The 16,149-nt window shown below is 54.9% G+C and overlaps 4 protein-coding genes across 4 annotated transcripts; 1 reads left to right on the top strand and 3 right to left on the bottom strand.

Moving 5' to 3' along the window:
• Nucleotides 1-146: 146 nt before the first annotated feature.
• Nucleotides 147-2,052, bottom strand: MRS44_004782 (uncharacterized protein; the record flags this gene model as incomplete). The annotated part of the gene is made up of 2 exons (XM_046268770.2): nucleotides 147-1,914; nucleotides 1,979-2,052. 2 exons carry the CDS (start codon nucleotides 2,050-2,052, stop codon nucleotides 147-149), a joined length of 1,842 nt encoding a protein of 613 aa, XP_046136073.2.
• Nucleotides 2,053-3,116: 1,064 nt separating this feature from the next.
• Nucleotides 3,117-7,800, bottom strand: MRS44_004781 (uncharacterized protein; the record flags this gene model as incomplete). The annotated part of the gene is made up of 3 exons (XM_046268771.2): nucleotides 3,117-4,026; nucleotides 4,078-7,283; nucleotides 7,342-7,800. The coding sequence occupies 3 exons, from the start codon at nucleotides 7,798-7,800 to the stop codon at nucleotides 3,117-3,119; spliced, it is 4,575 nt and encodes a 1,524-aa protein (XP_046136074.1).
• A 4,734-nt stretch (nucleotides 7,801-12,534) lies between these two features.
• MRS44_004780 (uncharacterized protein) lies at nucleotides 12,535-14,449 on the top strand (the record flags this gene model as incomplete). Its single annotated transcript, XM_046268772.2, has 2 exons — nucleotides 12,535-13,749; nucleotides 13,802-14,449. The coding sequence occupies 2 exons, from the start codon at nucleotides 12,535-12,537 to the stop codon at nucleotides 14,447-14,449; spliced, it is 1,863 nt and encodes a 620-aa protein (XP_046136076.2).
• Nucleotides 14,450-14,750: 301 nt separating this feature from the next.
• MRS44_004779 (uncharacterized protein) lies at nucleotides 14,751-15,579 on the bottom strand (the record flags this gene model as incomplete). The annotated part of the gene is made up of 3 exons (XM_046272055.2): nucleotides 14,751-14,901; nucleotides 14,958-15,466; nucleotides 15,550-15,579. 3 exons carry the CDS (start codon nucleotides 15,577-15,579, stop codon nucleotides 14,751-14,753), a joined length of 690 nt encoding a protein of 229 aa, XP_046136077.1.
• Nucleotides 15,580-16,149: the final 570 nt, after the last annotated feature.

Below are 16,149 nucleotides of genomic sequence, written 5' to 3'. Positions count from 1 at the left end.
ATCTGTCACTGACAACCATCAACATTAGGGGGTGTAAAATGGTGAGATCTGGGGATCTAGTAATCGAGTAGGGGCTGGGTATACATCAAGTACTGGTTCTATTAGTCAATCCTTTGACAAAGTTCATAGCTGATGAATACGATGCTCTACATGTTCTTGAGAATTTTAGCCAGGCCCTTGATTTTCCGTGCTGGTCCTCCATAGCCCAGTTCAACAACGCCTTGGGTGAACTTCCAACTGTTTGGCTGACTTGCGACGGGATACTGCACAGGAGGGGGGATGCTCGTGCGGACGCCCAACCAGCCGAAGCGGTCCTCACACACAGCTTTGGTATTGCACAGGCCACGGAGACCCTCTTCGCCAGCGAAGCGGCCATAACCAGAGCCGCCGACACCACCAAATGGCAGCTGAACGGCGTAGTAGACGGCAAAATCATTAACGGCGACCATTCCAGCACGTAGACCTTTGACGATGGGTTGCAGGTTGGGGTCACGCTCAGAGCCGTGTACAGAGGCTCCGAGGCCAAAGCTGTCGATGTTGGCAATGGAGAGAATGTCCTCGGGAGACGAGGACTTTGCGCGGAGGAGGGTCAGGACAGGGGCGAAGCACTCGTTCTGGGCGATGCGCATGTCGGGCGTCACGTCGGCGAGGAAAGTCGGCTGGAAGTAGTGACCTTGGGGGTAGTCGGGATGGTTGTAACGCTTGCCGCCAGCAAGAAGACGGGCTCCCTGGGAGACGGCTTCAGCGATGAGTTCCTCGAGGCGATCAAAGGAGGCGTCCGAGATCATAGCACCAACGTCGGCCTCAGGACCCAAGCGGAGAGCCTTGACACGAGGTGCAAGAAGCTCGACGAGCTTATCGTGGATGGCGCCGGGTGCGATAACACGCTCGATACCGATACAGTTCTGGCCAGCAGCTTGGAAGGTTCCGCGAAGGATGACTTCAGCGATACGCTTGATATCACGGGAGGCAGAGTCGAGAATAATAAACGGGTCCTTGCCGCCGAGCTCAGCAACAACAGGAGTCAGACTCTTGGCAGCACTGGCAGCAACATGGTGGGCGACGCTCTGAGAGCCGATGAAGGTGATGTGGCTCACACCGGGGTGGGAGGTGAGATGGCCGGCGGTTTGGGGCCAGCACACGACAGTCTGGACAAGTTGAGGGTCGAAGCCGTGAGCGACGAGGGCGCCGCGGGCGATACCAGCAAAGTAAGAACTCGACCAAGCTGTCTGCTCAGAGACCTTGACGATGATACCATTGCCAGAAAAGAGAGCGCTAATGACGGGACCAATTAGGTTGTGGAAGGGGTAGTTCCAGCTGACAAGAGCAGCGACGACACCCAGAGGTTCATAGTGCACCGTGTTGCGCTTGTACATCATGAGAAAGTTGGTCGGACGTCTCGAGGGGCGCAGAGCCTTCTCGCCGTGGGCAAGAGTCCACTGGATCTTCTCAACCGTGACGAGAATCTCACCAAGCTGAGCATCAACCATGGTCTTTCCACTGTCCAAGCAAGCAATCTTGACGATCTCCTCCGCATTATCGAGCACATGCTGCATCATCGAGCGCAGCACGGCCCGGCGCTGGTCAAACGTGGTCTCGGCCCATGTCTTCTGAGCAGCAGCCGCAGACGCGACGGCGCGGTCGATAGCAGCAGGCGTCGCGGCGTTCACATTGCCGAGGAACTGGCCCGTGGCCGGAGCGTAGCACTGAACAGCGGAGCTGCCCGAGACCTTGACAGAGGGGACGTCGACATAGGTACGAGGCTCGGGGATCTTGGGCGCGGGGACCGTGTAGCGGCGGGGGCGGCCCGTGGCGGCTGATACGGAAGCCTTTGCTATAGCATTGGTGATGCGGATGAGGAGGACGGTAAAGACGATGGCAGTGCCGGTTGCAATGGCCGAGAGGGTGTTTTGTCTGAGTACAACGTGGTTAGCTTCCTCTGGGCGGGCTCAATGGCTGGGTGTAGCTGAAGCCTTACGAGATGTTGTACTCGGCAGCAAGCTCATTGAACCGCCGCCAAGCGGTGAGAATGAACGGTTCCTGATGATCCATTGCCGATGAGAAAAGAAGCAATTGCAATTCTCTCAACCGCAGTTGTCCGAAGAAGGAGGGGGAGAATTGAGAGTCCCCTTTTTATGTATCGTTCGACTTGTTGAGCTGCGGCTTCGTTTCTTTTGAGTGTGGATGCGACGTGCAATTGAGGTCGGATTAGCGCCGGGGATCGAGTGGGGCTTCCTCCTCTGAACGTGCCTGCCAAGCCTTGACCGCCAAGGGCAGACGCTCCTGCCGTATTCGTACTCGATTTATCTGATCCTCTCACGCAACGGCAGGTGCTTCCCGTCGGCACCTACCGGAGGTGGGCAGAGTAAGATATAAGATCCAATACATTGCGAGTCTCAACACCACGGATGAATTGTAATATCATCTTGATTTCGTGTCTGGTCTCCAAAAATAAGGGACAACCTAATTATATAGCCACTCCTATTTACATCCCCCATTTGATGAGCCCATCTCCTACTCCCCGTCTCTCTCTCGGGCCTTACATCCTCCGCCGTCTGCCCAACGCCAGTCCATCTGTTTCGAGCGTCTCTCTCTCTCTTTCTCTCTCTCCCCCTCTTCACAAAATGAAAAGTCCCTCGTTGGGGAATGAGGTTGCTGCCTTTTCAGCTCTAAAGATGCAAAAATATGGGAAACGACATGAGAGAGGGAAAAAATAATAAAAAGGTGATAGCACCGAAACGACCAAAAAAACAATCATACAAGAACCCCTTTTGCATGTCCCCTTTCAAAACGCCCTGCGTGCGTAAAGCAAAGCCTCCCAGGGTGAAGGCTGGGAGGAGTAAACAACCAAATCGACAACCCCCCTTCCTTCCGCTACCTGCTCCAGTGTATGAGATGAGCTCACTGACTGACAAAAGTTGGAGGGGAGCAACTCGTAGATCGCTCGTGCAGATCATAAGTGCATCAATGGCCCCCTGTGTGGCCCGGGATATCAAAAGCGGAAAAGGGTAAAGAGAATAGGCAACTCGGAGCCAGACAACGGCATCTATGCCGCCATGCCTGAGTTGAGGTAATATACAAGGAGCGTCAGGGTCTCCCAAGTCGCATGGAGCCGTTTAGACGTTGGCGCTCTTGGTTAGCGACAGACCGCGGAGTCGGGGGCGAAACCGGCCGCCTTGTGATTGACTTGACTCAATCCTTGATAATCGTGCGGCTGAGGTGAAGTCGCTGCTGGCCTCGAAGCTGGGCCGTACCCTGTCCATCGATGCTCGGACGCGATCATATGATGGCCGGGCACGGTCGATAGACGGCCGAGCCTGCATGGGAACATCCATCGACATGCGAGGACCCGTGTAATTAGTCGAGTCACTGCCATTCTGGCTATGTTGATTATACGTTGTTGTTCGCGTCGCCGTCGAAGGCGGGTAGATTGGTCGCAGGTCCTCGTCGACGCTTCCATACGTCATGTGCTTGGCTGCCTTCCTCGACTTCCTCGAGCTCTTAGATGACTTGGACTTGTCGCTCTTGGTGTCAGCCGTGAGAGGGTCGTTTGACTCCTCCTTCTCTGTCAGATAAGCAAACTTGCCCATCCTCTCCTGCTCACGGATAATGTCGACATCGTAAGGCCAGTACACCTTCTGGAGAGCCTTGATGGCAAATCGAGGGAAGAGGCAGATGACGGGCACCAGGAAGAATACGGCCCAGAACGACGCTTCTTGGTACACCTGGGCGGCGGTTCCGTAGAAGAAGTTGGATGAAGTGAATGACGTGTACACTCCGGTCCAGAAGAAGATGAACACGTCGCTGATAACGACAATGAGCACCATGAGCCAATCCCATCGGTACGTGTTGATCAAGATGTACATGTTGATCGTGATGACGGCCGGGTGAGCAATGTAGGCACCGAACCGAAGACGGTCCTCCACGCCGAGTCCGTTGCCGGTCACAACGATGCCGGGCTCGAAAAGCAAGTAGGGGATGAAGAAGACCATAACCGACTGGTATACACCGTCAACCATGTAGAGCCTATCGCAGGTTAGCATTCGTCACCATCTTTCCACGAGATTCTGTACTCACCAGAACTTGAGCTGGGTCCACTCCAGTCGCTCAATACCTCGGCGGTAGAGCTGAGGAACGGCCAACGATACCTTGTCAGACACATCCTGATCCAGCACACCCATAATGGCGACGGGCACCGAGGTGAAGAACAGGTTGAACATAAGAATGTAGGTATAGTCGAAGAGATAGGTCATGTCGAAGTCGCAGTAAAGGCCGTACCAGAAGATGGCGAACGTCCACACCATGTTCTTGTAGAAGAAGTTGCTGATGCTCTCGGCCAGACGGCGGTAAGACCAACGACCGTGGACAAGCACAAGTCTCTGAAGGAAACGGAACTGGGCGATGGCATAATCGGAAGACATGGCCGCCTGGCGACCTTCGACACCGGCGATACCGACACCGACATCAGCCTCCTGGATCATGGCCACATCGTTGGCACCATCACCGATGGAGAGTGTCATAACATCCAAACCATTCTTGACCATGGCGACGACAGCAGCTTTCTGAGCGGGACTGACTCGGCAGCAGAGAACCGACTTGCACTGCTTGCAGAGCAAGAGGAACTTTTGCTTCAGACGGTCGTTGAGCACCCATCTAAGTGTAAATCCATCAATGACCAGTCCGTGAGTCGGTGCGGGAGGCTCGTGGTTCTTCTTGGCATGGGCGAGGTCCTCGTCGCTGCCCGTGATGTTGAAAGTCTTGAGGTTTTCGTCCAGCAACTTCTCCGCCATGTCAAGGAAGGTATCGTCAGTCACTTCTCCAGCCTCATCCTCCTCCACCTTCAAGTGAATCAGTTCCATGTCGTTGTTGAGCAGGTTGCATGAGAAGCCGATGTTGATGGCAGTCTCGACCTTGTCGCCTGTGAGAACCCAGAGCTTGATACCAGCGTCACCCAAGAGGGCAATAGTGTCAGGCACGCCGTCCTGCAGACGATCCTCAATAGCAGTACCACCAATCAAGTAAAGATCATGCTCAATCAGCTCAGCCACAGCCTCGAGCTTCTCCTCTCGGTCCTCCAGTGCAGAAGCAGCAGCGTCGTGCTCCTTCTTCCAGGTTCGATACTCTTGCTCAGAAATCTCCTTGTGGGCAATGCAGAGGGTACGGAGACCTTCTCTGGCAAACATCTCCAGGTGTTCAGCTGTTTCCTTCCTGAGCTCCTTCTGCTCTCCTCGCTTGAGGCGAGCGTAGATGACACTGTCAGCACCCTTGCAGAACAGAACAATACGACCATCAGGCATTCGCACGATTGAGCTCATTCGCTTACGGCTCGAGTTGAACTCGATTGTGTTGAGAATCTGGTAGTGTCGGTCCTCGCCCAAAACGTTCAGGTTGATGCCTTCGCCCGAGTGCCCGAGGACTGTGAAACCCATATCGCGAGCGGTAGAGACAAGAGCTTCCTCATCGGGGGACTGAGCTTTGAAGATCATCTTGGGCGAATCACCATCGATCCTTTCAGCAATAACGGTATGGCAAAGAGCCAGAGCAAGCATGAAGTAGTTGTTGGCCTGCTGCTGTTCGGGGCCGTGCTCGCCAGCCAGGTCGGAAACGAAATCGGGGGCAATGAAGGTGACGTCCTCATCGTGGAGGTATGGGCTGTCATGAATTTTGCGAAGGCCGGCAATTGCGCGAACCTTGGCGTCAGCGATCTCGCCTCGGATCCTCTCAGCTTCCTTCTCAACATCGACACCAAGTCGCTTCTGCATTCCAGCCTGGGCTTCGGTATAAGCCTCTCCGTAAGGCTGTCCATTGATCGTGGCCTTCTTGAACTCCATGACGTTCTGAGTGAGTGTACCGGTCTTGTCGGAGAAGATGTACTCGATTTGGCCAACGTCATCCGAGATGTTCCAGGACTTGGGAATACAAGGCTGGTCGATCTTTTCGTAGTACATGTCCACATCGCTGAAGATGAAGATGGCCTGCAGGGTTCGAACGATTTCCAGGGTGATGTATAGTGAGATGGGAACCAAGTTCTGGAAGAGAATGATAGCAGCCCAGAAGGTGATGAAACCACTCATAGCTGGCTTTCCACCGATAGAGCCAAAATCGAAAAAGTAGAGTGAAGCATCCGTCTTTGCCCATGCGACGCCGTTGACGATAGCGGACAGGAGACACATGACGAGCAGGATACCAAAGTTGCAGACAACGTTGAAGTTCATCTCTCGGGCAATTCGTGCGCGCTTACTAGGGGTAATACCGGCATTCTGCATAATCTTGGTGTCGTGGCCAGTGTAGACCACAACACCAAGAACCCATTCGGTGTTTCGGAGGTTGCAACCACGGAGAAGGAGATTGTCGATGGTGATGGGCTCCGTCATATCCTCGGGCTCGTCGTCAGCATAGCCAGGCACGATCTGCTGCCACTTGATGGCACCGTTGTACTTGTACAAGTTGGGTTGGGGAGCCTCGCTCTCGATAACAAATTCGGCGCGTTCGCAGTCACGGGCGTGCTTGAGGGATCGGCCACAGCGCACAGCCTGGCGGACCTTGAGGTTGGTCTCACCATCCAAGTTCTTGGTCTCGACATAGCAGGCTCCATCGGGGTCGGAGGTGGAGAGAATGATGATATCGGCAGGAAGCTCCTCGTCATTGTAAATTCGCACAAAATCGCCCACTACCAGACTCTTCCAGGCATCCTTCTGGAATCGAGCACCAGCGGCGGGATGAGTGTAGTTGATGAAATCCGACTTCATCTGCGCGAGGGCCGCTGAACGCTTGGCGTCCTGCTGGTCGGGAAGCTGGATCTGGACATGCGGACCCGTAGCCTGGGGCGACGGGGATGGAACGGGGGTCATCTGAATATCCTCGCGGGCGGACATGAAAGACTCGCGGTTCGTGAAAGGTGAAGCGATAGACCCGCGCACAGATCGTCTGGTACGATGCGATTCAACCGAGGGACGAGGAGCATCCTCCTGTGATGGCCCCATCTTCCGCTTGGCCAGCTCCTCCTTGGCCTTCTTGGACCACAGGCTCTGGGTAGAGCGCCAGATGAGACCGAAAAATCGCGAGTTGGCTTTCTTGAACTGTCGCCAGGCGGAGACGTCTCCCTCGAGGACGTTGACATTTGTCCAGTTTCGCAGTCGATGAACCGGGGCATTGTTAAGCTCGATATCGAGAATGGTTCTTCGGTAATCTTCGATGGCATCCTTGATAGCCGTGACAGTGATGATAAAGATCAGGGGAACAGCGTTCAGGCCGGGATTCACGCCGCCGAAGATGGGGAAGATCTGTACGATGGTTAAGGTTTATGTGCAAGGCTGCAAGAGAGTGGAATCGTCAACTTACGACCAGGATAACCAGGAACAAGAAGAAAATGTTGGCGACATTGTGGAACTGGAACCACAGGTTCTTGGGCACAAAGGATATGGGTGTATACTTGGCCGTTCGAATCTTGTTACGCGTGAAGGACTGGATGGGGTGACCATTCTCGTCGACGAGCTCTTCTGGCAGAGGCTGATTGAAAAAGAGTGTTCGGTTCTCGTTATCCTCCTCGTCTTCATCATCGTCGTAGTTCTCGGCAGCGTCGTGAGTTGGTTGATCATCACCGGGCGGATCGGAACCGTCGGAGGGTGGTGAGTTCTTCTCATTCGAGCCTGTCTTCTTGTGTCCGATGCGGTTCATTAGGGAGTTGCGCTTGTTGTTGCTGCTATTGACGCTTTTTCTCTGGGTGGCCCATCGCGCTCGCTGGGTAGCATTAATGGCCTGAGGATCAAGGTGACCGTCAGTGGTTGTTGTGGTGGTCATGTTGTTGAAGTCGCGGGCAAGCGCCCGATCGGCCCCTCGAAGCCAGCCAGATTGGGGACACTTGGGCGGAGCAAAAGTCGAGCGGGCGAGGGAGAGGGCGTAGGTGAAGCGGATGGAGCAGGTGCAATTGAAGCAACACCAGCTGCTCGTAGAATAGACGGCGGGAGGCGGACGGGCGATGTTTTGAGGCGAACAACGGCGTCACCCGGGCCGTTTTCTGATTGTCGTCAAGACGAGGGAAGGGGAGCGTTGCAGGTTGTTTGAAGCAGGTGTGAGGGCGAAGTAGACTACAAGCAACAACAGCAGCGGCGCACCCAAGGGGAGTTGTGTAAGCAAGAACGGGGCGGCAAGGAAGGGAAAAAAGCTACGGTGGACTTTGGAGCGACCGTCACCCTCCGCGCCGCGGGCTCCCACTCCCACTCCATCCACATCCACATCCACACTCCCCGTCATCCCGTCCGCCAGTCAAAACCATGCAGCCCGCTGAAGGGCCTGAGACTCTAGCACTCTGGGATGGCCATTTCTGGACTGTACCCGCTCGGGACATTGAGCCTGGGACTCGCTGGCAAGAGCTGCTCCAAGGGAAATGGCAGTGGAGAGTGGGTGTCTAGGGCGTGGGGCGTCGCCGGTGGTGGGTGGGTGTGCGTGGGGAGCTGGCATCCCGGCCCATCCGACGCACTCAATCGTCTGCCCGGAATGTACACCCCAGGTACCTGTCTCCAAATGCTGGCCATTGATCCTCCTCTGGGAGAGGCGCCTGCAGCCTCTAGTCGAATCCTGGACTCTCTCTGGCCGACGCAGATGCCTCGCTGTCTCGCATTCACTTATGCTTGCTTACGACCCCAGAATCCGGCCAGTACAGCCTCTATTTCAATCTATCCGTCCGTCCATCCATTCCCCCAGAATCACTCCCTCGCAAGGCGTCGTCGTCGTCGGCTGGAGCGGGTGCTAAGCTAGATAGCTCGTTCACGATGGCAGCAACGGCGGCATCAATCAGCGGCCACACCCACTAACGCCGCGCCACACAGCCAATTCACCTCCTCTACCGACTGATGGAAGGCTGCCTCCAGTAAATGGCCCAGCGACCCTGGTCCTCCGTTACTTCAGCCCCGGAAGCACGGGGCGGGCTGTTCGGGCATCTCGGGGCGTGTCGGTCACTCATGGAAGCCGCATAATTCACCAGATCCCGACACTAGAACTGCAACGGAACCTTGCTATTCCATGGATCCTTTCATATCGTATTGTGTCTGGTCACTCTGCCTCTGCTGAGGCGGCTCAAGGCAACGACCAACGGCGATAACGGACGACATCTCCAACCCGGATTGGACGCTCTGCCTGTTGGCTCTTGTTGTCAACTCCGGCGCCCAGAAGCAATCAATATTGGCCATCATCTCCTCTTACTGCATGCGCCTCTGTCTGGCATTTGGGCCCCCTTGAAGCGTCAGACGCGCACCCCTTGCAAAGGGGGAAGACGCCGTGTCTGAAATTCGCCAAGGGCCTATCAATCCGCCCTTTGCACATTGAATTTTTTTACGCCTCTGTCGCCGCTTTGTTTGCCTCTTGTGATATCAATATCTGCTCAGCCTGAGCGCTAAGGGTCAGACCGATGGCTTCCGCTCAGTCATCCAGTCGGTGTCGGGATTGTTGCGTAGGTTGACAATTATAGCTCCATCTCGCGTCCGCAGCCGGAGCTTTTCTCGTCCGGCCGGCCCGTTGACGTTGCGACTCCAGATTGTCGATAGCGCCATCTCTAAAGGTAACCTTAGGAAGTTTCCATCCGCTGCCATCAGCATGACTAGTCTCATGTCGAGTGATTGTTCATCAACGTTGTCATGGCCGCCTCTGTTTTCCCGTGCTCATGTAAGCCAACCGTTATGGAGCCGCCCTGGCAAGCAGAGCCCGCTCACCGTGTCGACCCAGCGTTAGCTTGACGGCTGGTGGACAGGCTCCAAGCTGAGACTCTGCCATCAGTCAGGTTTTACTACCGTATCCTCCACCCAGCCGCCGGTCTCTCGAAAATCACCCCTGACGAGGACAGGGGGTGGTAGGCTGCCAACAACCGCCAAGCTTTGGGTGCCTCCCTTGGGGCTCTACGAGGTGCTCATCTTGGCGAAAAGAACGGGGTCCTCCAGCTGTCACTGACGGCAGAGGTTGAAAGAATGCTTGGCTGGTCTCTGCAAGCCGATGTAAACTTCCACCAGCATAGCTGATGGCAAAACTAGGAAGCCGTTAAATATCACAAGTCAGGCGGGAGATCTGACTGGATACCCATCTCTGCGAACCCTCTTTCAACCACTCAACGGCCTGCAATCTCGAATCCATGAAAGCCCAGGTACCGACCTACGTAACCACAGGCAATGATCCCTCCACCACGGCATCAGAATCAGTCGTCTCCCGGGATTCAGATCTGTGCCTGCTTGGCATCCAACTTGGATAGATTTCGCTCAGTTGTCATTCGAGGACCTGGTTGTAGAGTAACTCTACGGCCTCGGCCCGCTGCCGTCCAGTTCTTACTGTGCATATTCCGCTGAAAACGGCAAGGGGATAGACTCGCCAACATAACTCTACGGGCATGCTTGAACCAAAGATGATCTCCGCCCGCCTCGTCCGGCGAGAGATGGATGCGACGATCCAACCCAGTCAGCCCCACGCCGATATGAACATTACCCCTCGTCTCGTCTGGCGGCCGGCCATCTCCTTTTTTGTTTGTTTTCTGTTTCTTCGCTTCCCCTTCTTTTCACAAGCATCTTCTTGTCCAATTCAGAAAATCTCGTTAAATTGTCCGAGGCGCAGTCGGTCTCGGCGCCCTCGGGCCCGGGGGTCCTGGTGGCCTTCCTATACCGGATAGAAGCAACTGCATCTTCCTCCGTGCATCCCGTAATGGCCGTTATGTCGCGCGGGCACAGCAGCGGCCAGCGAGGCCTTACGTCCGCATCGTCGGACTCTCGGGTCTTAATTACGAGCGAGAGAAGCGCCATGATTTTTTTCGGACGGCAGCACCAACGTCAATGGCCCGAGGCCTTACCCACTGGTGCGCAGTACACCCATTCGGCGGAGTCGCCGTGGCTGGTTGCTCCACTCGACTGTTGCTCACCTATCGACGTTTCATCATCTCACGACACACACGAGTTGTGCTCGGAAAGTCAAAGAGCAAGAAGGTTATGCTAGCAGCCTTGCAGGAATCATGACCACCTCCATAAATGCATGCTATTCCCGTGACAGAGCCCTCTGTGTTGGGTGGCATTGCGCCCACCAGTGCCACGATGCTCACCACGGTGCAGTACATACCACGTACAAGGAACAACAGCGACCCAGTTATTCCCCTGTTCTGAAGCTCTAGCTCAGCACCGCTCAGGAGCCAGAGTGCCCTCTGCTCCTGTTTCGTAACTTACTTGTCGAGTTCCCGTAAGACCCTGGCTAGGGGTCGCCCTCCCCTTGGCGTCCACTGCAGGTCCAAATTTCCAGCGACATGGCCCGTCAGTGATCGCTTGCGAACCATACCGTCGAAAAAGCAATGAAACGCTACGCTACGTAATCTGCGAGTTCTAGAATTCGGCCCCGGATTGGGCATCTGCGTCGATGGGTTCGGATATGCCCCATACTCATACTCGCGGCTTCTTGGATGGTTGTCGGTGAGCCTCGTATGGGATCGCATCCCATTGGCAGATGAGTCCTCCCTCAGCTTACTGTGCAGAGTGAGTGAGCATCTGATACACCCATAGCATCTCTCATAGTCACTACCTCGTCAGATCGAACTCCAGATAAAGTGAGACTTGAACACGTCAAATACGCATCGATCGCGAGACTCTTCCCTCTCACGGTGGGTTTCGTATAAAGTTGCACCGTCGATAATTACGAAGTGCAGCACCGTCGTCACGAGATGAAGCCAGGGGCCACAGCTGAACCCGCACTGCTGCATGAGCATTTCTGGGGGCAAAGACACATGCCAGACACGAGGATCCAAGCCCGATTTCGTCGCGCGAACAATGGTTGCATGCAATGTGATTTGTGCAGCAGTACCCAGTAGCACAGGCACGCAATGCGCTGGAATGAGCGACGAGTGACCGACTGCAAGGTTCCATCGACGACGATCATCTCCAGGGCCCTCGGTGCAAGTACAAGTGCAAGTGCAGGCGCACAGCCCCTTTTCCGGTAGTACACGAAACACGCAGGTGTTGATGATTGATTATGAGGCTTGATCCCATCCATGGATCCATGGGTTACGGAGCGCATCCGGCGCGTCGGTTCGTCACCGAACTCTACCTACGTCAGTTGCCACGTAAATACCACGAACCCTAGAAGCTAGCTGCCTGCTAGAGTTGGTCAGAGCTGAGGGCTAGTTACTGCGTAGTGACCGACAATCCAGGCGGGAGGGGTCCTTCTGGAAGTTCTGGGCTGGTCATGGCTCTATTATGGGAGAGATAGGGGGGAGCATTAACGGGCTCTGTCTCACAGAGCCTTGGCGGCTAATTTGTCGCGCCACAGCATGGATGGGGCTGCGCCTCACTTTGTGCACTTTGTGCTGACAGCAGCCACCCTACGGTCATGGCCATGCCCACATGCGCCCCGCCAAAAACGCGACCCGTTTCCAATTAACGCGGTCCAACTACACCTCTCACCGGCCTATGAACCTGCGATTGCTGTGACAAAGGATCCAAAGGCCTTCAGAGCCTCGTGCCATCAGTTGTTCAGTCATCAATCAGCCTGCATTTCTCTCCCCGCAAGTGGCCCAACATGTCGCAAAAGTCTAAAAATGGGAATATTATGAGTTTCTTCAAGCCTGTGACGAGGTCCCAAACACCCCAGAGACCCCAGGCTCCGAAGCCTCGCTCGCCATCTCCATTACCGCGCTCATCCCCGCCGAGTCAAGTTGCTGTCACCCCTGTCAAGAAGAAGGAACCGCTGGCACGGGATATCGAGATCCGCGCCTCGGATGATGAGGATGACCTGGGGGCTTCGTCAGACGACTCCCTCGAAGACCTATGCGCCATCATCGGGCGAGCACGCCCCGCCAAGTTGGCTGACTCTCCTACCAAGAACCCATATACTACACCAAGAGCAAAGAGAACTGCCGTTGAGTTTTACTCGTCGCCGCTGGCCATTATACCAAAGCACAAATTCGACCTCAAGGCTCTGGCTAAGGATGCGAAGCAGGATGATGCTACACATGCAAGCTCAATAAGAGCCAAGGCTTTGACTGAGCTTGCTGATGCTGAAGATGAGATCATGACAGACGAGGCATCACGGGACGTTTTGGAGGACATCGTCAAGAACAATACCGGACAAAACGCCCAGAAGGTCCTTAGAGCGGTGCAAAGATCAGAGCCTGGTCAGTCACAGCTTCGATACTGCTTCTTCAGCGAGGATTACAGTCCACCCAGTCCGAAGGCAGCACCAAAGAATCTCAGCAAGGGGCCTTGGAAACTATTGACGCAAGGTGATCAGCAAACTCGGGAGCAGCATCTGCTGTCTGGGTTGCCGCTCACCCTCCTTGGCATGCATGGAGGTTTACCAGACGAGCTATTTGAGTGGATTCTCAGTGAATTCTGTCTTCAAAAGTCAAGCCTCGTCCGGAAGGAGTATACCAGCCTGATTGGCGAGTGCTCCGAACAGACTGAGCGGCTGATTACGCCACGGCGGTTGGAGGAGTTGTTCTACCGCTTCGGTGCCTCCCCTGAACTTGAGCGACGAGACTCCGAGCTGAGATTATCGAAACCTGGTGTAGAACCCTATGAGGGACGTGACTGGTCCGCCTTGAGTTCTTTCTTATCGCTTATAAGTGCCATGACTCCGTCTATGACTCTGGAATCTGTCGTCTATGCTGCACAGGCTTTGCTGCGGATGTCGATGGACAAGTTCCTCCTCTACAACATTGATATACTGGTCGCATACGAGAACGCCATCAAGACTCTTGTCGAGGCAGTTCCTCAGACGAACTGGGACGTCTTCGTAAGTCGGATCACACGCCACGCTTCGGATTGGTTACTGACGGATGAATTAGTGCTTTCACACATGTTCATTGCTGCACATTCTCATCAAGGCTCAATGTGTGAGAACAAATGCTCTGACATGTCTACCAGTCAGTACACCCAAGGTCCACGATCTGAGACGTCGGCTTGCCGTGGTATTTCTTTACGATGATCCGGACCTGGGTCGCCATCATCCGGATAACACGGTCAGCATCCGAGGCATTATCGACCGCCTTGAAGAAGACGACTTCTCCGTTGGGCCCAAGACGGACTTTGCCGAGCTGCAGGCAAACATTATCCTTCTCAACATTGCAGTTGACGACGGCTCATTTGCCGCAGCCGATGACCCAGACGCTGTGAAGGAGTTCAACAGCGAGATAGATGAACTCACAACCCAACTTAGAGGGATTTGGAGAAAGATCAACGACGCAGGCATGAAGCTCGCCCGAACTGAGGCCAAGAGTGTCATTGAATGGGTTCAGCAGCGACTTGCTCACTCTGTCCGGACGCGCCGAAAGGCCAAGAAGAGCGTGTTTGATCTCCCACGTCAACGAGAGGACCCTTTCCTCCCACAACAACAGAACTACATGAAGAATTTCCTACGGAAACCAACAGACAAGGCCCCAGCGCCCACCTCCCCCGTGGTTGATCAAGATACCATCGTTGTCAGGGCGAAATAGGGAGGATGAAGCATGGACAACTCTCATCAGGCGCAGGCGCAGGCGCAAAGGATTCAAGGGAAAGGGGGTCAATATCACTTAAGACGAAGGATTCTGAACGTGTAATGAATTCTACCACGAGCCAAGTCCGGAACCAGACAAACAATAATGAAAAGATGATGCACAGCCTCTAAACTACAAAGCACAGACTGATTAACAAGGCAGGTCGCAGATGATAGAGAGCCTCCCTAATCGTGCACTCATCTCGGCGGGCTTGATGTATAAGCAGAAGTAGCCATGAACCAATGGCATCCAAGGGAGTTTAGTCAAAGAACTTGCGGTTAGGATTCTTTCCGAACAGGGCCTCTCGCACCGCGGGAGCGGCAGAGTCCTCCAGGAGCCGCAACCGAGCCTCGAAGGTGTTGTCAATGTCGATCTTGCCGTCTCCGCTAATGATAACCACACCGCCAGCACTGTGTAATCGTCAGTTCCCATATCGCAGCTCGTGAATCCAGGGGGGAGCACGTACATTCCGTCAGCGAGGGGCTGGTCCTCCTGAAGCTTTACCGTGACGTCCTTGCCAAGCTGCTTCTTGAACTCCTTGGAAGCCTCATCGATGGCCTTCTTGACGACGTCATAGTCCTTCTTGCGCGCGCGGACCTGAAGCTCGGGCTCGTTAAGAGCATACAAGCCCTCAAGCACGAGACCCTTGAGGACCTTCTGATACTTGCCCTTGTCCTTGACACCCTCGGCGAGCTTCTTCTGAGCATCCTCGAATATGCTGTCGAGCAGCTCCTGGCGGGCGCCGAGAACCCTGAGCCGCGTCTTGTTGGAGACGGTAGAGCGGGTGATTTGCTGGGACATGGTGGCCTGCTTGAACTTCTTCTCGTATTGGACGTCGATGGCGTCGGTCTCCTGGCGGACGAGCTTGGACTTTTCGATCTCGAACTCCTCGTTGGCCTTGATCTCGATCTCGCGGGCCTTCTCCATGGCTTCCTGCTTGATGAAGGCCGTCATCTTGCGGAGCTCATTGTCGACCTGGGTGAATCGGGCGCGCGTTAGCAGCCTGGTAAGACGGATGGGAGGATGATGACGATGGCTGCGTCGTTTGGGCAGCGTACCTGCTGGTCGGACAATGCGTGTTGCGACATGATGGCGGATTAGGGGGGAACTGGAGGATTTAGATGGAATCGAGGAGTTGAGAAGGCGAGCAAAGCCTCGGCGCGGTCAGAAGAATAGCAATGAGAGGCAGTCGATGGCCTTTTGTTAGGAGCGTCGGCGGGAGATGGAGGTTGAGGCTTGGGAGTGGAGTGCAAGCAAGCAGGTAGCTGTGACGCCAGCCGCCAGGACCAAGTCAAGCTGTTCGTCGCCTATGCCCATCTTACCCAACCTAAAGCTTGGGCAAGCCACACGTCTCCATGTCGCATCGCTCCACTATTTCGTGCATGTGGCCACTCATGGGCTCCGATAACGCTCGTTATCGACTATTATGTAACTGCACCGCCACAGTGGCTGGCCGGTCTCGTGTTGGAGCTGCATGGCCTCACGTCAGGTGTCCCTCGACTTGAGTTCGACTCCGACTTTCTTGTTATTAGGTTTGAAACGGAGACAGATTGCATCGAATTATCGCTCCCTTGCGTTCCACAACATCGCTCTGTTTCCAATCCCTCCGCCTACAACTCCAGGTGTCAGCGCCAACCAGGACACCAGGCCCGGGTCGC

The sequence above is a fragment of the Fusarium solani genome (assembly GCF_023522795.1).
Source record: "Fusarium solani strain SB1 chromosome Unknown bctg00000002, whole genome shotgun sequence".
In the NCBI taxonomy this organism is placed as follows: Eukaryota; Fungi; Ascomycota; class Sordariomycetes; order Hypocreales; family Nectriaceae; genus Fusarium; species Fusarium solani.
Note: the sequence above shows the minus strand (reverse complement) of the source record. Positions and strands in the feature narration are given on the sequence as shown.